The 26,756-nt window shown below is 46.5% G+C and overlaps 1 protein-coding gene across 3 annotated transcripts in view; it reads left to right on the forward strand.

Annotated features, from left to right (window-relative positions):
* The first annotated feature begins 1,341 nt into the window (after nt 1–1,341).
* TAPT1 (transmembrane anterior posterior transformation 1) overlaps nt 1,342–26,756 on the forward strand; it is a 68,535-nt gene continuing 43,120 nt past the window's right edge. Inside the window, exons 1-2 of one of the 3 annotated variants that reach the window (XR_009259705.1) lie at nt 1,342–2,406; nt 13,849–13,979. Coding sequence is in view for 2 of the 3 variants with exons in the window: in XM_058723029.1 (XP_058579012.1) it covers nt 1,593–2,406; nt 13,849–13,979 (945 nt within the window). In the remaining variant the exon portion in view is untranslated. The remainder of the gene's footprint in view (nt 2,407–13,848; nt 13,980–26,756) is intronic. The other 2 variants (XM_058723029.1, XM_058723028.1) reach the window with 2 other exon arrangements.

Consider the following 26,756-nt stretch of genomic DNA (forward strand, 5'->3'; position numbering starts at 1 on the left):
CCTATACAAGGGAAGAATAGTGTGAAATGAAAGTTTTATACTGTTTAAAAATGTTTTTCTAGTATGACTTCATAATGGGTTTGAAGTTGGGCAGTTTCACAAAGCATTAAATAAAATAACCAGCTCCAGGGAAGACCCAGCTGATGAGAAGCTGCAAGTCTCTGTTTTCCCGTCTTCACTTTGCTCCTCAGCATGTGACACCTTCGTACCTAGTCTGGACACAGCGCTCCTTTCCTCTCTGCTGACTATTTTAAATGATAGGCACAGACTTTGGAACAGTGTTTCTCCTCCGGCCTGATACAGAAAATGAGAGAAATCCATCCCTACAACTGGCTGCCTTAGAAAACAGGATTTCAGATTCCTTCCCTTCCAGCTCCTGTTGAGTTAAAGGCAGGGGCAATACGCCACTAATTGTGATGAGGCAATAAATGAGAGCTGACACAAACAAGCAATACAAGTCTACCTCCTTCTTGATGATCAGTAAACAATGGAATAGGGATGCTCTTACACTATAAAAGATCAGAGAATGATAGAATTTAAGCTATAAGGAATCTTAGAGGGCATAACATTTTCATTACCTTTTGATTTTCAAAATGACTCTGAAGTTTTGACCAGACCGTTTGTTTTTGATTAAGGTTCAGCTTTGACGAAGTGTAACACAACAGAATTTCATGAAAATGGTCACAGCAATATTTAGAATTGTGTACCTGCGAACTGTTCTATGAAAAAGGGTAAGGATGTTCCAAAGGCATTGGTTCCTCCTTTTCCGAGGCCAAGCAGGGTCAGGTGCCAGCTCTGGAGCCTTTTTAGTCCATCTTGTTCCCTCATCTGGGCTCTTACCCTGCTGTCAGACTGGCAGGTGGCTGCTCTCGGCATGCTGCCCCAGACCGTACACTGTTAAATTTGCTCAGAGTCTGGAACCAGGTCCTCGCTAGTGACAACAGGACCCTCAAGGTTCTCTGATGAATCAACATGAGCCCGATTTTGCTCTATTCATACCTGTTTATAGCTGGCTGTCAAGTTTAGATCTAGGGAAAATTCCAGACAGCTTAATGTTAGGGGAAGAATCACAGTTTTCCTTGTGCTAATCAAAAGGGCAACAGACACAGGTCAGTTCTGAAGTTGGCAAATGGACTCGCCACAGTCACCCTAAATGGAGCACGCAGCAACCACGTGGGAGGCAGGTGGCAAAGGCCCTCCCTAGGTCCCTTCACGGAGCATCTTCACTTGCACCATTCCTGAGCCTGGTGGTCTTGACGCCGCGCTCGGTGCGGAGTCACACCCCAGAGCGGCAAAGGACGGTGCGTTTAAGCAAAGTGGACGCCCAGGTGACGGAGCAAGGGCACCGCGGCGGCCAAAAGCCGTACCCCAACCCTCATCCCGAAAAACAGTGCAGTACGCCCGCGGGCGCTTGAAACGCACAAGGCACCCGGCTCCTCGGGCTTCCCCTCCGCGCCCCCACCTGTAGGCCAGCAACCCCGAGCTCCTTCTTGCTCGAGTGTTTTGGAAACTGTCAACGGAAACCCAGAGGCCAGACAATGTGACGGGAGATCATAAATATGCAGAGGAGATGAAGCCCAAATAGCGGACGTATGGAGCCAGGGCTCGCGGGGGTCGGGGATCTGGAGCCGGGCCCTCGCTGCCGCGGCCGCGCAGGCGGTGCCAAGACCGGGCAGGCGGCGCCGGCGCACTCCGGTCACCGAGCCTGCAAAAGGGGCCCCGGGCGGGCCGCCGCACACCTCGCAGACGGCGGGCAGCGGTCGCAGAGACCGCCGCCCCGGGGCTCCTCCGCCGACCCTCCGTCCGCCGCCGCGCTCGGCCCGCTGCCGCCGGGCGCCCGACCCGAGCCTCGGAGGCGGCCGCTGTCCCCGGCCGCGCGGCCCGGCTGCATGGAGCCTGGCGCGGGGTCCCGGACGGCCGAGCCCACCGCGGCGCGAGAAGCCACCGCGCGCCACGCCGAGGGCAGGAAGAAGATGGCGGCGGCGGTGGCGGCGGCGACGGCGGCGGCGGCCTCCCACGCGCCGCTGACGCCAATGGCGCGCGCCGGCCGGCGAGCCGCGGATGGCGGCGGCGGTGGCGCCGGCGGCGGCGGCCCGGGCTCCGGCGAGGGGCGGGGCGAGGCCGGGAGGGGGCCGGCCGGAGGCGGAGGCCGGGCCGGAGGCTGGAGGGAAGCGGCGGGGACAGTTTGTTGTGCTCGGAACATGGCGGGCGTCGGCGATGCGGCCGCCCCGGGAGAAGGCGGCGGTGGCGGCGCGGACGGCCCGCAGCGGGACGGCCGCGGCGAGGCGGAGCAGCCCGGAGGCGGCGGCGGCGGCGGCCACGGGCCCCCGCCGGCGCCTCAGCACACGGAGACGCTGGGCTTCTACGAGAGCGACCGGCGGCGGGAGCGGCGCCGCAGCCGCGCAGGTGAGGCGGCCGGGCGGGCGGCGCTAGGCCGCGGCTAGGGCTCCGAGGGCGGCGCGGGGTGGGGGTGGGGGCGTCGTGCGACCCCGGTCCTTGTCCCGCGGCCGCCGCTGCCTCCGGGGCCGCCCGGGCTGTGGGCGCGCGAGCCGCCGCGGCTGCCGGGGCTCCGCGGCCGCTGACAGCTCGTCGGGCGGGGTCCGCGCGCGCGGCACCGGGGTCTCCGCGGCACACGCCCGGCCAGGTGTGGCCGAGAGACCGCGCTGCGGCCCGGGAAGTTCTGTCCCGGGGGCCTTGGCCGCTTTTGCAAGGTCTTTCAGAAAGACCCCCGGGGTATCCTCACGCCCAGTTCTCGTTGGAGAGCGTCTCCCACGTCTCAGGGAGCTCAAAACTGAGAAGCTCAAGGCTGATTTCTTCATCATTTTCCTGCCAAGGTGACTTTTTCGTTGTGTATTTTAAGCGAACTTGAGCCATAGAAACCTGTTAACTTGCCCTCCAAATATGTGTTCCTCAGCCACAGCTAGCAATGTGGTAGTGACCAATGACCGTGAAGTTCAGTACTTTTCCCCAGAACAGAAATATTTAGCTGTCTTGAAAATGTTACCTGTGAACTTTTCCCAAATCGAAACTTAAGCCTCTTAAAAAAAAAAAAAAAAAATGACTCTATAGGAAAAGATGACTTTGTAAATCCTACTTTGAACGACCAATTTCAAGCATATTGTTATAATATTTTGTAAACTGTAGGATTCTTTTTTTAAATTTTAAATTGCATTTGTATTCATAGCGTAGTTGTATATTAGGCTTAAAAGAAAAAAATTTTGAGGTATATGTTTCACTGAATACAGTGATCACAACATTTAATTATTTTTGTAATTTTAAGTTTTGAACAGCTACTGAATCATAACTCCATTGAATTTCTTCCCCCCAAATTGCTTCTCATGGGCAGTAGGGGCTGCATTAGCCATCATTTCCTGCAATTCCTGCAAATAAATGTTCAGTCTTCAGGCTTACTGCATCAGTGACTGTATTTGGATATTGAAAATGTAGGAATACTCAAATATCAGACGGCTGATCAGGTGAGATCCTGTTTGATTTGTTAATTCTCTGAACTAGATGTAGGTTAGGTTTTGAAGAGATCCGTGTCTTTGAAAAATGAAGTACAGACTGTGCCTTGTTCAGTCTTTTTTAATTAACCACTTAAAAATTCTCCACTGTGTTTGGTTTAGTTGTCAGTTAAATACTTGCTTTCAAGAGTATTTGCTTTCTGAATTGGCAGGCTCTAAGTAAGACAAAGTATTAAGTCTCAGCTGTCTGTTTACTGACTTAGACTTGAACCTTAAAGACACTCTGGTGCCAATGGCAGCGAGTGTGGCCAGGTTTCACTACAATGTCTTTGAAATATTTCGGAGTTTCAGGCAAGCCAATATTATGAAAGCCTTTTTTGGTATTGTTTGCATACACGGAAAATGAAGTTGTCAGGAGCCTTTTGATGAGCACAGATGTATTAGGCTCTTGGAATAACCCCTAACATCCCTTCCTTAGCCCTTCCCAAGACGGGTCTGAATACCTGGTACCATGAACTTCCAGAGACTTCACACCCGACACACGTATTCTTCATCGGCATGAGTTTCTGAGCATGGCTTACTTAACACGTTGGAAGCTGGACTTTTAACCCATAGTTGCAGAAAGTCTATCTGAGAGACACTTCCAGCTTTAGCTGTGGGGGTAGTCCTCCTTGTCCCCCTAATTCCATCAGTCTTGTTGTGAGGGGAGATAGACGGTGGAAACCCGTGGGGATCAAGACTTCGGTAAGAATCCCAGGAATATTTCAACAGGGGTCACCAGCCAGCGTTGTACCTTGTGGACCCCTTATTTTTTCCCCCAGGTGTCTGTCCCTTCTCTGCCAGTCATACAGCTCTTGCCCTGCTGGTGTCCACCCTGTGAGTCGGATGCCACTTTGTTTGGAGCCACTCTCTGGAGATTAGCACACTTACAGCCATTCTTAGACAGCCAGGCTGCAAAGCGGCTTCTGCTTCACCTGGCTTTTCTAGCATCGCCCTTTTCTGCTGCTCTGTAACCTTTCCCTGTGTCTCCTCTAGAACTTAGAGACCTGTTCCCCAGGGGCTGGTCTGGGCCAGAGGGCCTTTGAGCGGCACCACCTGGTGTCATGTGGGAAGCGTTTCTCCCTGAATCACATGTCTTCGATGTCTTGCTGCTTGCCCTTAAGGTGTTCCTCATCCTTTGGAAAAAAATTGTTCTTGAGTGTAGTTGACACACAAGGTTGCATTCGTTTCAGGTGGACGGCATAGCGATTCAACATCTCTATAGGTTATGCTGTGCTGGCCGCAAGTATAGCTGCTGTCTGTCACCATATCCTTTTTTGTTTTGTTTTGTGCTTTTGTTTTTGTTTTTTAATTCTGATTCTGCCTCTGATCCTCTCGTCCTCCTCCCCAGTGGAGGGCAGTCTTTGTTTTGCCTTTGGAAAGGCACAATCTTAATGTCCTGGTGGCCCAACCATCAGTTAGTCCCAAAATTCTTTTTACTATTTTCCCGAGGAATTTAGAGTTTGTTGGCCTGTCCTAACAGCCTAGGATTTCCTGAATGAATACACAGGCGAGGTGCTTATCCACACTCTCCCCGTCCAAGTAAAATAATTCCAAACCTAGTGTTTGAGGTTAATATTTTTGCTTTATACCTGTCTTGGTTCACTTATATCTTTAGAAAATATATACGAATATCAGTTTGTGTATGAGCAGTTATTTGTACCACATACAGGTATCTACATCAAGTGTAAGCTTTCTTTTTTTTTTTTTCCCCTCATTTCAAACTCTTCGAATCACTTGATTTTCTGAATGCCTTCATTGACTTATACGTGGCGTGGCAGTGGGTTGAAACTTTTCTTTGGTCCTACAACTTCTACCGTAATGTAGCGTGCAAGGGATATGCCACTCACCATGCCTGTTCTCTGTCTCTCTCTCAAACGTGCATCGTATGTTCCCCTATTGCCTCATGTGGTCACTGTTCTTAGACTCCGGGTATAGTGTGGAGCTGCAGATTCATCTCTTTTGTCTTTTGTTCCTACTCTTAAAAATACGACCAACTTCTATTGTCCTTTCTGATATAAGCTCAGATAATAAGTACATGTTACCATAGTTTTGTACTCATTCCCCACTTGACTCATCCGTAAAAGTTTTGTTTGTTTGCTTGTTTTTTAAGTTTATTTATTTATTTTGAGAGAGAGGAGAGAGAGAGAATCCCAAGCAGGCTCCCCATTATCAGCACAGAGCCCGACGTGGGGTTCAAGCCCACGAACTGCGAGATCATGACCTGAGCCAAAACCAAGAGTCGGATGCTTCGCCGACAGAGCCACCCAGGTGCCTCTCATCTGTAGAAGTTCTAGGCGGGAGAGTTTCTGTATCAGCCATGTTCCCATTTAGGAATCCAGGTCCAGCACGTCAACTTTGGACTAAGAATTAGGCAATCTGTTCTTGGCTGGCTCCGGCTGTTGAGTTGCTTTGTAGACTCTGTGCTTGCTTAGACCGTTTGCCTAATTCTTTGGCTCTGTGTCATGACTCCACTACTAAATAGTTTAGTATCTGCAGCACCTAAGTTGGCTCTAGTGCCCGTGGAGACTTAACAGTAGAAGACTTGATGTAAAATAAGCCTCCCCTACTGGTGAGGAGGAAACAGTACCTATATAGTGCAGGTGCTGGAATATGCACAGGGATGGGTGTTGTCTGGAAAACAGAAAAGCTTCAAGCAAGGTTATGGTTGAATAGTATCATGTCTGATTTCAACAGTGCCGTGGGGCCCATGTTTGTCCTTTTGTTCAAATGGTGACTCTCCACTTCTAGAGCTCACACTTGTTATCCATCTGTTTTGCTGTTTTTCTCTTTCTTTTGCCCATTTTAGACCTCTTGCTTTCCCTCCATGAGGGAATGAGCAGAGGCAGGAAGAAAGCCTCAACCCAGAAAGGCCAGCTGAACTCCTTTTCACAGTTCCCGCAGAGGCCTTCGAGTGGGACAAAGTTTTTAACTGTTCATATTTTTTACGCCCTATTATTTGTGTAAATTATTACAAATAATTTATTTTTATTAAAATATCTTTTCATGGGATGCCCGAGTGGCTTACTGGGTTAAGTGTCAGACTCTTGATTCCGGCTCAGGTCATGATCTCGCAGTCGTGATACTGAGTCCCACACTGGGCTCCCAGCTGAGCGTGGGGCCTGCTTGGGATTCTCTCCCTCCCTCTCGGCCCCTCCCCTCCCCCACTCTCGTGTGTGCACACTCACACGCTCTCTCAAAATAAAGAAACATTAAAAAAATAAATAAATACCTTTTCATTTAACCGGACCTCATCTTCCACGGATGATTAAAGGCGGTTATTCTGATATTGTACTCTGGGCAATTAATTTCTCATTTACAAAAGGAAGTATTAATAACTGTAAAACTGGGAAGTAACTTGGAGTAACCACAACCCTGAGATAGGTAAGATAAAATTAGCTTCTTCACTCTGGCAAGCTACTCCTCTGCTTTTAAAACTCTCACTTGCTTTATTTAACTAGTACGTGTCAACTAAACAAGCAATGAAAAATTACTCATTTTGGTCTTTGACCAGTTCAGTATCCTCGCTTTTTAAACTGTTTAATTTCATCCTAGTTTACCCTCCAAAATGCAGCCCTGGCTGCTTATTTGTGGCCGGGTTTGAGGAATGTTTGCATGAAACAGGTCTTTGGAAAGACAGTAGTATTGACTGTCAGATTAATGACATTTTTAGTCCTTAACCCTGTAACCTTGTGACCTTTTTTCTCTGCGTCCCTATTTTCCATCTATAAATGTATAAATTTATGAGAATTCTACCTATTCTTAACGTTCCTAAATGAGACTATTTATAAGTAGTATGAGGGTCTTAAAAACTTGAATGATACTTTTACTACTATTTGACTTAGGAAGACAGAATTGCTGTGGTATTGATTTCTAGTTGGCCTTGTACAAAGATGTACCTCTGTATTTGTGTAATAAAATTACCTATAATATTTTCACATAACCTTAGTAAAGTTTATTACGGTTTTACGTTATTTAAGACTGTGGAGATTTGTATGTTTTGTAGTATTTTCCTAACAGTTAACCAATATTACTTTCCAATTTTTTAGGGGTCAGTGCTATTTTAAGAAAGATATATTTGGACATATTACTTAACATATAAATATATTTATGATTACTCATTACTTTTAATTAATACTTTTGTATCCTGGGTTCTTATTTCTAAAACAAGCTATCTCAGAAAATAATTAAACATAGTCATCTTTGAGGGATGAGGAGAGCAATTTATACTATACTTTTCCTCAATTTAAGATACTAGATCGGGGTGCCTGGGTGGCTCAGTCAATTCAGCGTCTGACTTCTGCTCAGGTCATGATCTCACGGTCTGTGAGTTTGAGCCCTGCGTTGGGCTCTGTGCTGACGGTTCAGAGCCTGGAGTCTGCTTGGGATTCTATGGCTCCCTCTCTCTCTGCCCCTCCCTAGCTCGTGCTCTGTCTTTCTCTCTCGCTCAAAAATAAATGTTAATTTTTTTTTTTTTTTTTTTTTTTTTTAAATACTGGATCACAGGGGCGCCTGGGTGTCTCAGTCGGTTAAGCTCAGGTCATGATCTTGAGGTTCGCAGTTCCTGAGTTCAAGCCCCACCTCGACCTCTGTGCTGACAGCTCAAAGCCTGGAGCTTGCTTCACATTCTGTGTCTCCCTCTCTCTCTGCCCCTCCCCGACTCACACTCTGTCTGTCTCTGCCTTTCAAAAGTAAATAAACGTAATCAAAAAAATAATTAAATACTGATCACAGAACATTTCTGTGGTGAAAGATGAATATTGATTAAAAATACTCTGGAGGAACTGATTTGCATTTATGATGGGTATTATTCTCCTTATATGAAATATTCATATATTTCAAGTGGCAAAACTTAGTTTTCTAATGTAGAAGCGGTTGTGTATATTATATGCTGACATTTCTTCTTGGTGAGAACTGGGTAAATGAACTAAAATTGGTTGGCATCTAAAAAGTTAAGTCACTGTTCAGAAAATAAACATTTGGATTATTTTAGTTTGGAAAATAATTTGCTCTTAAACTATAAAGACAGATGTTTGGCATAACGAACGAGAGTGACGTTGGCTAAGAAGGAATGAAATGCCACCACAGTATGGAAAAAGTTAAGGTATACTTAGAATTCTTGAGGGGTGGCACCCACAGGTGAAACAAGAGGCTTCTTAAGGAATTAGCCAGGCAGCTCTGCCCACTCGAACGGGACAAGTAAGCTCAGGCAAATCTGTAGAATGCTAGAGAACAATATTTAAAAGAGCAAGAAGAAAAACAGTGAAACGCAGCTATACTTGGGAACAGAAGACTAGGGAGCATCCTGCTGAGTATGTCTATGGCTACGGAAAGGCAGGAGCAGACTCACAAAACCAGGAGCCTAACTTAATTGCCCAGCTGCAGGCCAGTGTAAGCCTCTTCTCCTTCGGTAGGAATCAAAGGGCTCTTTCTGGCCAGCTGAAGCCAGGTTAGGGTGAGGTTATCTTGTGTGATTGACAGATAGGTGGATGCTAATTGTGCTGTAAGGGAGAGAGCACGTTGGACTTGGAGGTCAGAGATCTAGATTCTATTCCCTATTTGCCTCTTACCTTTCAGTGACTTCGGACAAGTCTCTTAACTTCCGCGACCCTCTGTTTCTTCATTTGTAAAACACGGACATTATCTGCTCTCTGTAGCTCTCAGGCTTGTTGTGAGAATTTTATGAAGTACCGTGTGCAAGACCTTTGCAAACTGCCTCTTGGCAGAGCGGGAGGATCCTAATCCTTAAGCCGAGCCAGTTTATGAGCAGTGAGGGAGAAGGTAAGACAAAGCTTCCAGAATATTTCACCCCATGAAGCTTGGTTCCTTTGTTAATATTGCTTTAACGCATCTTTAAAAACCATTCCCTAGGCCATCAGTCATTGTAAGCGGACACTTCCTTTAGATTCAGGACTCACTAGGGGCTAGACATCGGGAAGATCAGGGTACATGGTGCCTGCTTCCAAACAGCTCGTGAGCTGGTTAGGGAGCCGACCAGTTAACAGTGTAACATCGTAGAGGTGAACCCAGGGTGCTGTATGTGCAGACAGAAAAAGGAGAGAGTGGACGGCTCCCAGTTTTCCAGAAAGTACATACGCACTTGAGACAATGATAGGCAGAATAGTCTAGTGCCCCAAAGCCCACGCTGTGGGGATAGACTGCTTGATTTTGAATTCTGGCTTCCTGTGTGATCTTGGAGACCTCCTTACCCTCTCTGTCCCTTGGTTTCTTCATCTGCAAAATGGACGTAACAGTAGACTGTGCTCCATAGTTTTGAGAGCTGTGCACTAAAAACATGTTTTTATCATTTGATTTTGTTTAAGTGCATTGTGGAATTTAAATTCGTGTTTAAAATTCCTGCATTTCTAGAAGTAGAATCCTGACACACCACTGTTTTATATTTAGAATATAGTTAAGACACTTGTGGGTTTATATTATATGACTTGTTTACAAAAAATTAGTTATTAGGTTCTATAGTTCATTGAATATGTCTATTTGCCGCATTGCCCTTTATCCATGAAAACAAGCTTGCAGAAGTAGCATCAGTAAACGCTAGGGAACCCCAAACCAGAACTGAGTAATACCTCTCAGGTCCTTCAGTAAGAAGGAGCTCAAGACCTCGTGTCCTGCTTCTCACTGTCACGTGCTTTCATGCAAACCCTGACTGGGCCCCTTGGCCGTCCTGTGTGGACGACGCAGGTAGCAGATGGTCTACTGCAGGCCTCGGTTTTCTCTTCTGTGAAGCTACATCTATGACTTGAGCAGGGTCACAGGACTAACATGTGATAGAGAGGATGCCGGAACCCCCTTCTTCTGATCGCCAGTCCCTGCTTTTCTTATGGATCTGAACAAAACTCTTATTATGGTAAAACTCGGTCATCTGCAGTCATCAGGGAAGACGCCACTGCGGAGGATAATTTTCTCAGTAAACAGGGTACAGCTGTCTCAATCTTTTAATTTGCTGTTTTAAATGTAAGATTCTGTAATGACCTGTTTCTGTATTTCCTTACCACGGCCGACATGCCGGCAGGCTGCCCAGCTGCCCTCCCTGCCCCTGCTGTGGATGATGTGAGATCCTTGCCAGACCCCAGACCCCAGGGCACATGCTGGCTGTGCCCGCCGCCGTGGCACCCCGTCCTTTGGGGTAGAGGTTCTGATACCTGGTGGGTGACCTTTGACAGTCACTTAGACACGCACACGGCATAGAGGCTCCTTATCTTTGGTTCTGCTGCGTCCAGCGGGGTGCTGGGGCCTGTCACCCTTCCTCTGCTCACCCTCCCAGCCTCAGAAAATTCTTTCCAGTCACGGGCTGTTTTCTTGAGAATCTGGTGTTCTCTGCCTTTGCCACTTCTGTTTCTGATTCTGTTTTTGTCCTCTCTCTGCCATGCTCCTCTCCGTGATTTTGCCCCCTCCTCCTCCGATCCACGCCTGCTGAGCACCTCTGGTGTGTGTCCCATCCGGCACGGGGGATGCAAGGTGAGGGAGGGACCTGGGCAAGAAAGTGCACAGTGTGGCACGGGAAGCACAGGAAAGGGTGCGAACCGAGGAGGGAGAGGCTGCCTTGTGTTCAGGGACCTGGAGCCGTCCCCACGGAGAGGGCGTCTGTGCCTCTGTGCACTTGCCTGTGGGACACTGGAAGGGAATCTTCGCCAGCCCACCTCCCGTTTTCGAGAAAGGAGAAGCAGCCTAGTAACTAGGGGCCCAGAGATTCAGGGGAGGTGGGTGTGAGGCACAACTGAAAACAGCAGGGGGCCACATCCTAAGGGAGCTGTGTCACCACTCCTAAGGTGTAGGACACGACCCGCAGGGCCTGGCTGCCAGGGGTTAGGACGCAAGGGAGCCAAGACTGGAGGGAGGGCGCCAGTCAGGAAGCTTGTGCGGGAACTGGAGGGGGAGAGGAGGACCAGAGGAAGGTGACACAGAGAGAGGGGAAAGTTCATAAATGTTCCAGGGGAGGAATCAGTGGGACCTGGAGAGGGGGAGGGCTGGCCCCCAGCTTGTAACGTACGAATGTGTCACTGGTGGTGCAGGAACTAGAGTCAGGGCTGCAGGGGAGGGCGGGCTGAGCTGAGCGGGGAGATCCTGAGCTCTGTTTGCAGATTAAAGTGGTGGGGGTGGGCGGAGAGTGGTTCCAGGTGCAGTTGACCGGGAGGCAGCTGGGAATCAGATGTGGTGACTTTAGGACTCAGGTGGTGGTTTTAACCTTAGACTGTGCAAGGAGAGTATATATAGAGAATAAAGGAGCGAAGAGAGGGTGATCGAGGGCATGTCAGGGAATACAGCCTTGCATTACTGTTACTGTAGCTGGTGCTTTGTTAGGACACAGGGACTGGAACGCGGAATGGCAGACCTGTACGGGTCAGGAGGAGGACGAGCTGCCAAAGATGCCCAGGTCAGAAGAGTCGGGCGATCATAGAGAGGAGGGTGGCAGGCGGAATGGGGACGGGGATCCTGGGGCAGTGACCTCTGGGGCTCGCTGGTGTCGGAGGAAAGTCGTGTTAAGTTCAGTCTCTCCTGCCTTCTGAGAGGCCTGCTGCTTCTCAGTGTTCACACAAAAAGATTGATAGTTATGGTATGTTTATTGGTAAGTATCAGCTAATCAAAACATCCTCTGCTCTCTCATTGGAAAACTGAACTGAGTAAGAGTACAAATTTTGTCCTTCACTGGTTTGACTGTTCTTGTGTGCGCTTCAGAAGGCTTTTTTTTCTCCCCTTCAAACAGCCGATCTTGTTCTGGATGTACCCAGCCTACAACATATTGGAAAGTCCCTAATCAAAAGTTGTGCTCTACATGGATTTGGTGATACTAAGGCCTTCTGATCTGAACACCTGTTAATGCGTGAACAGTACTGTTCACCTCCGGTGTCCGTGGCTCATTGTACATGTACTGAAAGCATGAGGCTTGCAGCACATTTGATGACTTGGCCTGCCCTGCATGGGGCTGGAGTGGGTGGAAGTCTGCTTTTCTCTCCGTCTGTTTCAGTCCCCAGATACCTCTCATGGTATCACCACCTCTCCAGAGAGATGACGAATCTGGAATTTACAGAAGTGTGTGCACGCATGTGTATACCTTTGTGTGTAATATAACTTCTTTACATGAATAGGCCATTGACCTGATGCTGAGAACTAGCCATCCGTTCAGTCCTGGAGGAAGTAAGTTGTTTTAGGCTCACTGGGAAGACCCACTGCTTCTGGGTTTTGTCAGGGCCTTGCAGCGGTGTTTTTTGACTATATACTCTTCCCCATACCTCTAGACTTTCAATCCTAGCCCTCACAAAAGATGCAGTTCCATAAGTCAGTACTCATAAATGAAATGCACATTCCCTTTCCGTTGTTTTTTGGAGGCACCAATACTGTGTCTGGTAAAAGGACCACAAGGGCCAGTTCAGAGCAAAGAGGACAATTTGAAATCTTTGTTATCCTGACTTCCGGCAGAGGGCTTGGCCTCCTGGTGAGTAAGAATAGGAAGGTGATGTGAGTTGGGGTACTGAAAAGTCATTGAGGTGATGGGTTGTCAGGGAAGCGTAACATGTTGGAAGTGGTTGGAACCTTAGCTTCTCATCTCAAAGTCTCCAGGCACAGCCAAGGGGAAAGACTCCACCTCCTTTGGCCTTACTTTCACGTGAGACGGGATGACTCTGGGTGAATCTCTTTTGGAGGAACAGAGGGAACAGGTGGACCAATCAAAGAAAGGGAAGTCGTTCCGATCTGCTTGAGGTTCTACTTTGTATGACTTGCTGTGATTATTATCCGGTTAGTAAGCCTTCACCTAGGGAAACGGCATTATGTAGATACTTTTGCAGGATCTCCAGGGCTGAAGAAGGAAGAAGGTGCACTGATATCAGTGTAGTTCCCCCGGGGATGGTTTTTGCACTGGATCCATGCCTGTTTAGGTGACTTGACTCCCTTATAGCGTATGTAGAGTCATATACGTGTGTATGTGTGTGCATACATACATACACACGTATATATATGTATATAGTATTCATTTTATATATACTTGCTCTCGACTCATTTTACCTCCCTTATGTCCATCAGTCCAGGTCCTATATCACCTATAAGACCCAGGACTGGGCTCTTACAGACACTTTTCTAACTATTCTGATTAAGAGTAATCATTCCTTATATATGTCTGTGGCGTTTTCCCTTTGTACCACACAGAGTAGCAATTGTCAACAATTTTTACTGATCGTTTGTATGTAGCTGTTCAGTTCTGGGCACAGAATTATAGATTTTTTTAATTCTCTTTTTGTTTTATATATGTATTATCTGTGACCCCAGCGAGCATATAAGTTTCTTGATAAATACTGTTCTTTTTATTTTGTGTCATTTTCTTTTCCTGTAGAGCTTTCATTGTTGAGGTTCCTCAGTGCTGAACTAACAAGAGGGTACTTCCTTGAACATAATGAGGCCAAGTATACAGAAAGAAGAGAAAGAGTATACACTTGTATGCGAATACCAAGAGAATTGGAAAAGGTACTATTTTTTTTTCTTTTACTAGACATCATTTTGAAAGTTATGTCAACATGTTAATTATATGAAAACAAACCGTGAATACCTTGAGTTGAGTTTTTTAAATATTGGGAATAATGCGATCATAGGTAATTAAATATATTGGGGAGTAGGAATTCCCATGTAGGAAGAGGCTTTAAAACTTATATTTTTAGTGTAAGTAAGATCCAGTGTTTCTTTACTTTGCTACATATTCAACTTAACCATATTTCCACTTGTGTCCCATCCAGATCACTTCTGGGGAATTCATTTCCACCCACTCCTTAGCTCCCATCAGTTTTATTGTAGTAGGAGCAGTATTTTTCCCATTGGGCATGGGAAATTACTTAATTTCAGCCCTTTTAAAGGTTTCGGTTTCTCAGAAAGCCCTCATATCTAAAAACACATATGCCAGTCTCCTCAAGGAAAAAGACGATTCATTTCATCATTGCCACACAAAACCTCACACATCCTGGGGTGGGCATAGCCACAACAGCACTGAATGCGTGCACACCGCCTTCCCTTGATTGTGTCTCGAGTCCGTGAAGACCAGTCAGATGTGACAGGAAGGCCGCTCTTTTTCCTCTGTGTTGCTTCAGTTGGTAAGTCTGGGCACTTCCAAGATTTCTTGCTAGAAAGAAAGGATTAAGAAATAATTCAGCTTCAGCTATATTGGAATACAGTTTCATACTTTCATGGTAACCTAGAACTTACCAATGGTCTGATCACTTCCTTAGAATCATATTTTCTGGCGGAGTGGCTTTCAGAAGAGTTTTGTTGGTTAGCTTGACCAGAGTGTTCTATAAAGGGGTGCGGTCGACGGTGAGAAGTGAGGACCCTGCTGGCTTGGCTGATGGTCTTTTATTTCTGACAGTCCATCAGTGTGGTAGGGGGAAGGGAGTCAGATGTCGCGTGACAGTTTGAGAAGCGTTGCTTCACCTGGGTTCTTGGTGGCGCGTGGCAGGCTGACGTTTTAGGGAGTTCTGTGTTCGGGCGGGGAGCGGTGGGAGCGAGCGCAGACCGGAGAGAGAGCAGTCGAGACAGTGAGACGGTTGTTGCCTGTGGTCGGGATCCTGATGCCCAGTTATGATAGTGTGGCTGCTTTTCCAGGGAGTCATAGGGCCCGGTGGGTGAGACGGAGGAGGGTGGGGCGTGCTGTGCACCACTGCGTCCCCAGGGCAACGGCACCTTGATTTTGCACATTGGAATTTGTTTAAGATTTTGGCCAGGGATGGGGGGTAATGTTTCTTCTGCTTGCCAATAATAATACTAGTAATTATTATTATTAAATGTAAACATATAAATATCTATTATATTTATAATAATTATAATTGTAGGCATTATTATTATGTCTTTGTTTTCTGAGCTCACTTTTTCCTTCCAACGATAAGCCAAGGCAGGGGAGTGTGAGGACACCGCAGAGGCAGTTGGGGAGATGGTCAGCCTGTGCCTGTTTCCTCGTCCAGGACAGTGCCGGCCGTGGTCAAGGTTTATCTACCTGGTCTCTTCGAGGGAAAGTTCTTCTTCCACCTGTCTGAATGGTTGTGAATTCCCATTTTTCTCTGGGGAGAGATTTGCCTGCAATCCGCAGCCAAACTGTAGACACGCCCAGGGGGTCGCTTCAAAGCAAGAAGTGTGTGTCTGACCCCTTTTATTACCCCTCTTGTAGCAGAAACGGTGAGCAGCAGTAACAGCCCTCATGATTATTAGCTCATCAGAGGCAGGTTCAATGCACACGTCCTTCTCTCTCCTTTACCAGCTCTGTTGAAATGCCAAGCAGTTTCTGAGTAGATTTCTCGCAGAAACTTGCAAGCATTTCACATTTGTTATTGTGACTATTGTCTTCCGGGGCAAATGCCCGCAGGTCTTGGTAGGACTTCAGTATAAACCAGTGTTTTTCACACCATGGTGCATGAAGGGACCACTGACGGGTTGGCTAACCCACGTGGTAGGTTGCAATCAATTAGGACTTGTTTCTAAAGAGAAGATAGAAAAGCATCAGTGTGTGTTGCCTATAGGAGGGTATTTTCTCATGAAACTTTGGTTTTATTTGTGTGCACGTAAGATGTGTAACGTCTGGAAAGTTGAATTAACACTGCTCATGCACGACTGTAGAAATTTTCTAGCCCTGTTTCCCATCACAGAGACTTTTGCTTGAGGTCTATTTAAGAAAATTTGATTTAGTCTCTTAGAACAACACTTCAGAAGCTTTATTGCCTCAGATGTACAAGAGGATGTGCGTTTTTCGGTTTAGAGAAGTTTCTTCTTAACATCTCAGAGTAAGTGAAATGTAGAGGGAAGCAGAATCCGATTTCAGTTTAATCATCGGCATAAATATCTCTCGTAACAGTGTGAGTTCCCTCTGGTGTCTCAGAGGCCTTTATTTTCTGGGTAGGGTTTCACTTCAGGCTTTTATCACAAGAGTTGGGGGCGGGGGGGCTTTCTAGACATTCATGTCAATAAATTCATTGTCTGATATGTGCTACCTAATATGTAATACCTTTCCCTGATATAGAACACTTCTGATAGTTAACACTTTATACATTTTTTTTTTCTTGTTTTCTGGTAAATGCTGTGATATTTTCACCAACCTTTTCAGGATGAGAAACTTGATAATTAAAGAGCATTTTGCTTCTACAAGGGTTGCACATGCTATAAAACACTTAATTAATGTTTATACTTTCAAGTCAAGAGAAAGGTCAACTCAATATCTCTTACTGAACCTTTTTACTTAATATATAAAAAAAAAAAATCCCAGAATTTTTGTGTAATCTTATCAGTGGATAAACCCGTTACACTTGATATTCAGAAAAGGTGAATCGCTTATATATGTAAAATCGTATTTCTAGTGGTTGGCACTTTTTTCACATTTGAACTTCTCATTCTGATGTAAGGGGATAAAATTTTAGAGTGTTTTGTTGGCTTTGGAGAGTGTTTCTTTTTTTTTCTGCCACAAACTCCTTCCCCCTGTGCCCACACACTCCTTGGGTTCTTGTCCTGGTTTTGTTACCACAGGCACGTCTGTGTAGGGGCTGCGTTTTTCTCTTTATACAGTGGGGGACACTGAACTACACTTCGTCTGCATTCTGAACTGAGAGGCAGGATAGTGCAGTGGTCAAGGGCACGAACTCTAAAGCCAGCCTGCCTGGATTTGCATCTTGACTCCACCATTTATTAGCTGTGAGGCCAATTTACTTCTGTCCATTTGCCTCCGTTTTCTCATCTGTATATTAATTGTGTGGTATCCCCTATGTAAGTGTTTTAAACTGGTTTACAGCCCTCACTTCAGCAAGTTGGGGAATGCCCTGCCTTAGGAGAACAAGAGACATTTTGAAAGTTTTCTTGTCTTCAGGTTGCATTCCAATGGATGTTGCCTCATAGTAGGGGTAGCTGTCTACTTGGGGCCCCCTGTACAGTAGGGTATATATAGATACCGGGAGATGTCTGGTGTCCATGGTTTCCCCATGTCCCACTCTGATCTTATATGATACTTTTAATCTTCCTACTTCATTTGCTGCTAAATTTGACTTTTCTGACCCAGCAAAGGCATGATTTTCTGACTCTCTGCCTTCTTGGATTGCTGACCACAGGCAGAAGGAGCCTGTGGGAGAGAACTGTTTCTTTCCCTCTGTCTTTGTAACCAGGCGGTCTTAGAGTAAAGCATGTCTTTTTCATGAGGGATTTAGCTGATGGCCAAAAGAGGTAACACATCCCATCACCCTGACATTTTCTGTCAGGCCCTCTAGAGTCTGGCCTCAGCAGGCACATGACTAGAGTTTATGGTTAGGTCAGACCACACCGCTTTAACCAGAAGCCTTGTGAAATCAGGGCAGGGTCACCAGTTTCTTAGAAAATTCCTAGTGGGTAAGTGCTCACTGCTCCGTAGCCCCCCTTGACTTGGCCACTTACATCCCACCTCTGGCAGCTGTTTCTGTGTTAATAATAAAACAGATAGGGGCGCCTGGGTGGCTCGGTCGGTTAGGCATCCGACTTCGGCTCAGGTCATGATCTCGCTGTCCGTGAGTTCGAGCCCCGCGTCGGGCTCTGTGCTGACAGCTCAGAGCCTGGAGCCTGTTCAGATTCTGTGTCTCCCTCTCTCTCTGCCCCTCCCCTGTTCATGCTCTGTCTCTCTCTGTCTCAAAAATAAATAAACGTTAAAAAAAAATTAAAAAAAATAATAAAGCAGATAGTGGTTATCAAATAAGAATTGGGGGCCAGGCACTGTCCTAGGCACTTTAAGTGAATTAGCATTAAATCTCCCCCACAGCCACATGTGATACATGTTCTCATAAAGTCCCATTTTCTTCGTGTGCCCTGACATGGCGATCTTGCTGGTGTCTGTGCTGCACTTGGACCCCCTGGGAACAATTTATCCTGTACCACATACAAAATTAGCCCTGGGACAAGGATTCATCTGTGTGAATCCCAAACTGCAGGAACTAATAAGGAAATGCTCACGAAAGTATTCTTTAAGATTCCTTAATAGTATTTAAATGCTAATTTAAAGAGATACAGGTCACTTGTTCACTGATTTATCGGTTTTCTCAGTGTGTTTTGAGTGCTGTGTTCAGGCACACGGACGGCAGAAGCACAGGCCTCCACCCCAGACCTGTGAAGGTAATGGCAAGGTGATGAGAAAAGGAGGTGGATTTCGCACCTGCGTTTTAGGGCTGGGGGGTATGGGTGGGTATGTAGGAAGATCCAGAGGTGGGAAGTCATTAGGGACAGGAGGGACAGTGGGAGGGTAGGCCGGACCCAGGAAACTGTGAGTGGTCAGACTCAGCAGTGGAAGCTAGCTTTGGGAGGGTTTCCCAGGAATACTTTTACCTATATGTGTGGTAGACCACCTAACAGAGGCTTGGACACATTTTAAAAAAACTTTTGATGAGTCTGGAGGAAAGAGATCTCAATGGCTCCAGCCGACTAATGAAGCCAGCCTGGGTCCTTTCTCTGTCTCCATTCTGCCATCGTTGGCAAATTGGCTTCTGGTCCTCGTGCTTGTTGCCTTTTAATAGAAAGATAGCAGCCACAGCCTCAGGCGTTGCCTCTGTATTACCCTCCGAAAGGAGAGGGGGGCGACAGGTCTTCCAAGGAAGGGAGAGGCGGATGGAGAATGGCGGTTGGGTTGGCCACCGGCCAGAGCTCTGCGGCTGAAAACCGGAGAGCGGTGTTCAACGTGGATTGGCAATGAGAGAAGCAAAAGGAGCCCAAGATCCACGTACGTCATCTTCCTTCAGAGCCAAATAGATTGATTTATTTGTGTTCCCTCTTAAGGAGTGTAGTCCTTGTGTTGAATACACCTCAGGTGTAGGTTGTGATGATTACAAAGTCTTTTACCAAAATTACTTCCTCCTGTGGCTACGTATGTTTATGCGACTTTGCCTGTCATGAAAAGTAGAACTAAAATAAAAGTGTATTTTTGACCATTCTTTGTCTGGTAATTCTATGCTTTTTGGCAGTCCTTTATTTCATTGTTACCATCCTTTGTACGTTACAGTTATTTAATAACATTAAAAAAAAAAAATAGAACTCAACTGCTTGGTCTTGAATGGAACTACTTAGTTGTCTTAAGAATCTAGTAAATTCTTCTAGGCTTTAAATTTGTCAGCTGTGGGTACAGAATATTGTTGTTTTTCCACATAGGCTATTGCTGTGATTGAAAGTGAGAAAGAGTAGTGTCACACGGGATAATTTGGGGTCAGAATTCAGTAATGTTAACTTCTCTTCTCAGATCTGCAGGTGGCAGCCAAGTGGCCTGATCAAGGTGTTGAACCTCCTTTGACTTTGACTTTCTTTGTCAAAGATCAGGGGGTTGGACTAGGGCGTCCCGAGAGTCCGTGACTCTGAATGGGTTTGCATATGAGGAACAGAGGAAACAGGAGCGAATGGAAAGATTCGCAGAAAAGGAAATTTTACTAATCTAATGGAGGAACTTAGTTCTGCTTTTTGGAGGGTCCAGGGGTGTAACATTTAGAAAAAATAATTTAACACGTTGTTTTCAAAACTACGAACTTACTCAAAATATCACATAAAACCTTTTCGTTGTTTCTCCGTGTGAGTGTTCAGAAACATTAAGAAAATGTCACAGCCATTTGTGTCACCTTTATGTCAACAGAACAGTCCTGGGGTTTCATGGTGAAACGAATAGAGAGTACTTACCCAGACCCATGTTTATGGCAGCGATTTCTTGGACGTCCTGCTCAGTTTCTAATTTCATGGAAGTGTGTTTGGGGAATCACCCCACTAAGTTCTTCTCGTGATGCAGCTCTCGTTTGTGACACGACCTGACTCAGACGCCCCACCACGAGACTGCTAAGAAGCAGGAAAGCCGCGGGATCCACAGTTGTCAGAATCCAGCACCTCAGCAGCCTAGGCTGGTGCCCCTCTGGTTCAGTCTGAGGCTTGTTGCCCCTGATTGGGGTGGTGGTGACGGCAGTCCCTCACTCCTTCTGCAACGGTCTTACCTTTTTTGACTCTCTTTGAGGACAGCCAGCAGCCCCTCCAGAAGTGGGGCTCGGAGGCAGGGGAGCACCAGGCATCCAGGGCCTCTCAGGCCCTGCTACCTATTGGGCATAGGGGACGCATCCGAGAGTTCTAGTAACCAGCCAAAGACTTCACGCTTCTGCCCTGTTCACTGATGTAGTTAAAAGACAACTTGTGAAGTTGGCACCGCGGGGCTCTGTTGATCTTTTCGAATCAGTAACTTATTTCTGGAAACAATTTTAAATCTCTCCCTTCCTGTCTCTTTCCATTGGGTTTTATCACGCCTTGTGATCTCTCATTGAGACTGTTATTCTCCTTACCTGTCCCCTCGGCTTCTCTCAGCCTGCTGCAACGCTGCTGATCCCTCCCTAAGAAAGTAGATTGGAGCCAGGAAGTGGTACGGTGTTACCACCAGCCGGCAGCAGCTGCTAAGACCTGTTCCTTATCATGACTCTCCCTTGTGCGTTGCAGCCTTGTTTGTTTTTGCAGATGCCAAGTCATGGTCCCTGCCACAAGGGCTGTTGCGAGGAGTAAACAAGTTAATGTGGGTCGAGGGCTTGGAATGTAACAATATTCAACGTGACTTAAAGAGAGGCAAGAAAATCCAAGACCTTTCCACGTAGAGAGTCTTTTTACAAATGAAAACCTTCAGTTCATTTACCTCTTAAGAAATGTATTCCTCGTGTTAAAATATATGTCAGGTGTAGATTCTGATTATTATGAAGGCTTTCATCAAAATTACTTTGTTTTCCATGGTTACATATGTATATGTAATGCTGCTTCACATGAAGGTCCCAGGTTCACGGTGGTAATCCCATTGTCGGCCTTCCCCTGGAGTGCAGACTTCCCGGGGGGTGTGAATTTTTTAATTCAGGTGAATAAAAGTTATTATAGGGATGACCTTGGAGCAGTAATTGCTTTCAAAGTCAGTCATTTGTAAACTTTTTCAATTGACAACTCATTCTCATAAGAATGATAATCCATTCTTCTCATAATGGATCCCTGCATGTGGGTTCGTTGAGAACTTCTGGAATGTAGGATAAAGGTATGTGTTCCTTAGTGATTACTGGAGATGAGTTCTGTCCCTCTTGTAGAGTGATTACATCCTGGCCATGCAGGCTCCTGCTCACACTGCACCCGGGCGTGCCCTTCTCTTTCTCCAAAATTCTGTTCCTTCCTGCCGTGCCTGCCAAAATCTAGTGCCCATCGTGTCTCCCCTGTGGGAGATCCTTGCTGACTCTGTTCCTCCCTCCCCTGGGTGTACATTCCCCAGCGCCACTCCCGCACGTGCCCACCCTGCACAGACCTAATCTCTTTGCAGTGTTCCCAGAGCACATCATTCACCAGCACTTACTACCTGGCCTGCGTCCGGCTCACTCGATTGTGAATTCCCTGAGGAACGTGTCCTTCCTAATGACCTTCTATCCCCAGTGTAGAATTAAGCCAGATACGGTCTCTGCTCTTACAGGAGGAGACCCAGAGCTCTATAAATTGTGAGACCAGGGAAGAAAAGGGAAACACCGCTTCCCATTTTCCTCCTTTCCAGCTAACACTCCAGGCCAGCCACCCTCCACCTGCGGGTGCCGAGCGGTGGTTGTGGTGGAGGAGATGGTGTTCCGAATTGCCACAGGGTGGTTTGTGTCATTCAGAGAGGTGTATTCCAGAATGTGCTATTTTAGTTTTAGCCATAGAAGTTTATTTACTTTGCAATTTAAAAAGGAAGGCAGGAGATTTTTGTCAAAAGGGGACAGATTCTAAAAAGGTTAAGAAACCGTGCTCCATTCTCCATGGAGATTGGCACTTCTATTTACTTCTTTTGAGGTGAGTATTTTTCAAACGACGAAGGGCAATAGTAGTAGGTTGAAATAATCAAGCAGATTATTTCAAAATCTATTTCCATGTAAATTTTAATAAGTCTCTACTTTGAGGATGAATTTTAAGAGACATTTTCAAATTGGGGCACCTGGGTGGCTCAGTCGGTTCAGTGTCTGACTCTTGGTTTCAGCTCAGGTCATGATCTCACGGTTTGTGAGTGCTAGCCCCACGTTGGGCTCCGTGCTGTCAGCACGGAGCCTGCTTGGGATTCTCTCCTTCTCTCTCTCTGTCCTTCCCCTGCTTGCTCTGTCTGTCTCTCTCAAATAAGTAAGCTTTTAAAAAAAAAGATCTTTTCAAAGTGAATATCTGCAATTTGTCTCAGTGCTTTTCATTCATTTTTGTACAAAGAGCTTCCCAGCTTACCCCGAAACTCTCTGCCAAACTACCTGTAGCCACTTTGAACTGTCTTCACTGCCCCTGTGTCTGTCCATGAAGGGAACTGAGTTCCAACCAGCCTATCCCTGTAGGTTTCCTGTGTTTCAGAGAGTGCATTACCATCCTTCAGCGGGTTGGGAATTCAGGGAGACCAGTACTGCGTTATAAAAGGGAAGTAGAAGATATCAACCTGTATCTTATGGAATAAAAGTGAATCTTACTTTGGCAAAACTTTTCTTTTGGGTTTTTGCGTTATATGAATACGTGTGTAGTGAATCATAACAGTGTTTCTATTGGTGGATCCTGGTCAGAGTTTGATTGCTCTTCTTTGGGCAATTTGCTCCTTTACAAGACTTGACTTTTTTTTTTTCTTTTTTTTTTTTATAATGTGTATTTATTTTTGAGACAGAGAGAGACAAAGCATGAATGGGAGAGGGCCAGAGAGGGAGGGAGACACAGAATCGGAAGCAGGCTCCAGGCTCTGAGTTGTCAGCACAGAGCCCGACGCGGGGCTCAAACCCACAGACCGTGAGATCATGACCTGAGCCATAGTCGGACGCCCAACCGACTGAGCCACCCAGGCACCCCAAGACTTGACTTTTTTTTTAAGACCGACCTTAAAATAGTCGATTCAGCTATCACAGTCTCTGCCACATGAGAGCTGTTCAATATTTGTTTGATTAAGAGGAAAGGAGGAATAACTCAAAGAATGTTAGCCCTGAGAATGTTTCACACAAGACCGTGTATAGCGTTTCGTCTTCTTCCCCTGGGCAAATGCACAGAATGGAAAAGCAAAAGCCAAAAAAACAAAAAAAAAATTCCAGTGTCTGATTTCTTCTCGGAATATTTTCATCATGCTTTGGTTCTTTGCCGTATTTTCATTTTCTGCTCTTTGTTATTTATGTAGTGGTCAGTGTGAAGAGGTGATGTATTCATTCTAAGGGCTGGCCTGTAAAGGTGAGATGGGTATGAAATGAGATCCAAATCCACAAGAAGGTAAAGCGTGCTGAGCCTGGGGTGGCGGTGCTGCAGAGGGTGAGGACGATGGAGAAATGGGTGAGCCCAGCGAGGGTCCAGTGCACAAGGCATGACTGCTAGCTGATGGGACAGATTTGCACCCGGGCTGTAAAAAGAGGCACAGTCAGAAAGCCTTGTGCTGTTTAATTTCAGTTAGAACCTAGTGGGGTTTTGTTTTGTTTTGTTTTGTTTTGTTTTGTTTTGTTTTGTTTTGAGTCTGCAAGTGGCATTTAAAGGAGGGCAGGAGGCTTTTGTGTTTCTCAAAAGGGAAACAGAGCGTGGTATATGACACCAATTCCATTACAGTCATACCTTGGATATTTCGGAGGGATTTTCGTTAGGCGTTGCTTCAGACTGCTTGATCACTCTGGGTCCAAAGAGAAAGGAAATCTTAAGGGCCTATTTTACCAAGATGCCATGCAAAGTAACTGAAGGTGTGAAAGTACACATCATTCCCTTCCTAATATATACCACACCCACAGCTTTTAATTCTTAGTAACGTGTTTTCAAAGTTAGCTATAAATCTCAATATGTGAAATTTATTTGCCTTTTATAAGTTCGATTCATTAAATGTCTTATTTGCATTTTTTAATGACACTAGGTAAATTAGCAGAAGAAAAGTTAGCACAAAGAAAACCGTGTTAATCCGTAGGTCTAGTAAAAACAGGGCGGAAGTTCTTTTGGCTCTGCTCAAACTGCTTTGAACGGAGCGTGTAGGGCCTTGGGTCAGGATGACTCGGGCTTGAACGCCAGTTCCTTTACTCTGACCCGCAGCCGTGGGCGAGCATTCAGCTTCCAGAACTGGGGTTTCCTCAAGTGTCCAGGAGGGATGGTAATAACTACCTCAAAGAGCTGTCAGGAGGATGAAGTAGCAGGCTCTTACCACTGTGGCTGGCCGGTGTGAGCACGGGTGACGTTGCTGTCCAGCCCCCCCAAACTCCGGAGTGGCCGCGTGAATTAGCTGAGAAATACCCACGCGGTGAGTGTCCCGCAGGGCTCCAGGCTCACGCTGTGCCTCGCATGCTGGCTTTACCTCCTTCGAGGATGAATGGTTTTAGGATCACATCCTGTTTATTAGGAAGTTTTCTCGTAAGGAATTTAAAAGAATCTTTGCTCTCTGAGAAAGTGCAACCTCCAAACAGCAGGGACAGTAGTTGAGTCCCCTCTCCCACATTTCCAAACCCTGAAAGGCATTTGTGTTGCTTTTCTTGTGCATTGTGTGTTCTCACCACATGAGTGCTTTCTCCCCACCCAGCTGAAATTTCCTTAGACCACAGCCACTTGCCCTCCTTCCATTTTTCTGTTGCAGTCTGTTTATGTCGGCAGCTCCAGACAGTCCACGGTTAGCATACTGTGTGAGATTATTGCTTGCCCACTTGGTTTGCTGGGCTGGTTTAAAATGCAAAGAGAGGGGCACCTGGGTGGCTCAGCCGGTTAAAGGTCCGACTTCAGCTCAGGTCACGATCTCGAAGTTCCTGGGTTCAAGCCCCACATCAGGCTCTGTGCTGACAGCTCAGAGCCTGGACCCTGCTTCACATTCTGTGTTCCCTCTCTGTCTGCCCCTCTTCTGCTCGTGCTCTCTCTCTCTCTCAAAAATAAATAAACATTAAAATATATAAACAAACAAAACAAAATAAAGTCCAAAGAGAAAGGCCAGTAGACATCTGTTACTCTTGTTCACCGTGAACGATTACAAATACTAATTCCTCTAAGCCAGAGATAGGTGGCTGCACTTTTTTTATTTTTTAATTTTTTTTATTAGTTTTCTTTATTTTTGAGACGCTGAGGGAGAGAGACAGAGCGCATGTGGGGGAGGGGCAGAGAGAGAGGGAGACACAGAATCCGAAGCAGGCTCCAGGCCCTGAGCTGTCAGCACAGAGCCCGAGGCGGGGCCCGAACTCACAAACTGTGAGATCAAGACCTGAGCTGAAGTCGGTCACTCAACCGACTAAGCCACCCAGGCGCCCCTAGGTGACTGCACTTTTATTCTTTAAGAGAAAGTTACAGTCTTCATAATTTCTTTCCTCCTCTGTGCCCTTGCTCTGCTTCCTCCCTCTGGAAACTTCTTTCCCCTCCCCTCCCCGCCCTGACTTCTGCCCAGTGTATCCTCTCCGTGTGGCAGTAGCCCTCATCTTCTCACACATCTTTAAGGGTCTCCCCTGGAGTGTTTCCCACATCTCCCCAAGTTGGTTCCACCATTCTCTCTCCAGGGCTCCCCTGTTCCTAGTAAACTTGGTTCTGTTGTAGCAGCAGTCTCTGTGGGTGTCTGCGTGCTAAAATTGAATAAGTGTAGTGAGGGCAGAAATCGTATCCTGGTGTCACGCCTGGCGGGCTGAGCTCGTTACGTGGCCCATATTCACAGCTTAGGGGGTGTTGGATGAATGAGTAACGTGCTCCTCCCCAGTGTAAGGTCACGAGAAAGACGACCACTTAGTCTCCTGCCCAGTGTGCCGTCTCCTGAGTTGCATGCACACCGAAATTACCTTCTGGGATATGCAGGCTTCTAGTAGTTTCTGCCTTTGGAGGGCAACCAACGGTCCACCAGGAAACAGAGGAAGGCTTCTCGGCGACGAGAGAGCAGTAAATAAGGGCCACGAGCTTTACGTGGACCATGCTCAGTCTCCTACAACACTCCTTTGCACGCGAAACAAGGAAGCAGATGCAGGTCTGTGCTGGCAGACAGGACACCTGACTGACCAGCTGCCACGGAGGGAACCCTGGAACGTGGTTCGCAGCACATGACTCGGTCCTCCCCTTGGTGTTCGTAGTGAGCCTACGTTGTTTTAAAAAAACAGAACAGCTGTTAGGGTGTCTGTATTCTGATTAAGAAACCTCGTCCGTATATGTATATATTCTTTTGAGACATTTTGCAAAACATTAATGTGTGCTTTCTTCTCTTAAAGGTTTGCTAGGGCTTCTTTACGAGAGCACCACAGACCGGGGTGGGGCGGGGCGGGGGGGAGCTTAAACAACAGGAATTTTATTTCCCCACAATTCTAGAGGCTAGAAGTC

The sequence above is a fragment of the Neofelis nebulosa genome, chromosome 3 (genome assembly GCF_028018385.1).
Source record: "Neofelis nebulosa isolate mNeoNeb1 chromosome 3, mNeoNeb1.pri, whole genome shotgun sequence".
NCBI lineage: Eukaryota > Metazoa > Chordata > Mammalia > Carnivora > Felidae > Neofelis > Neofelis nebulosa.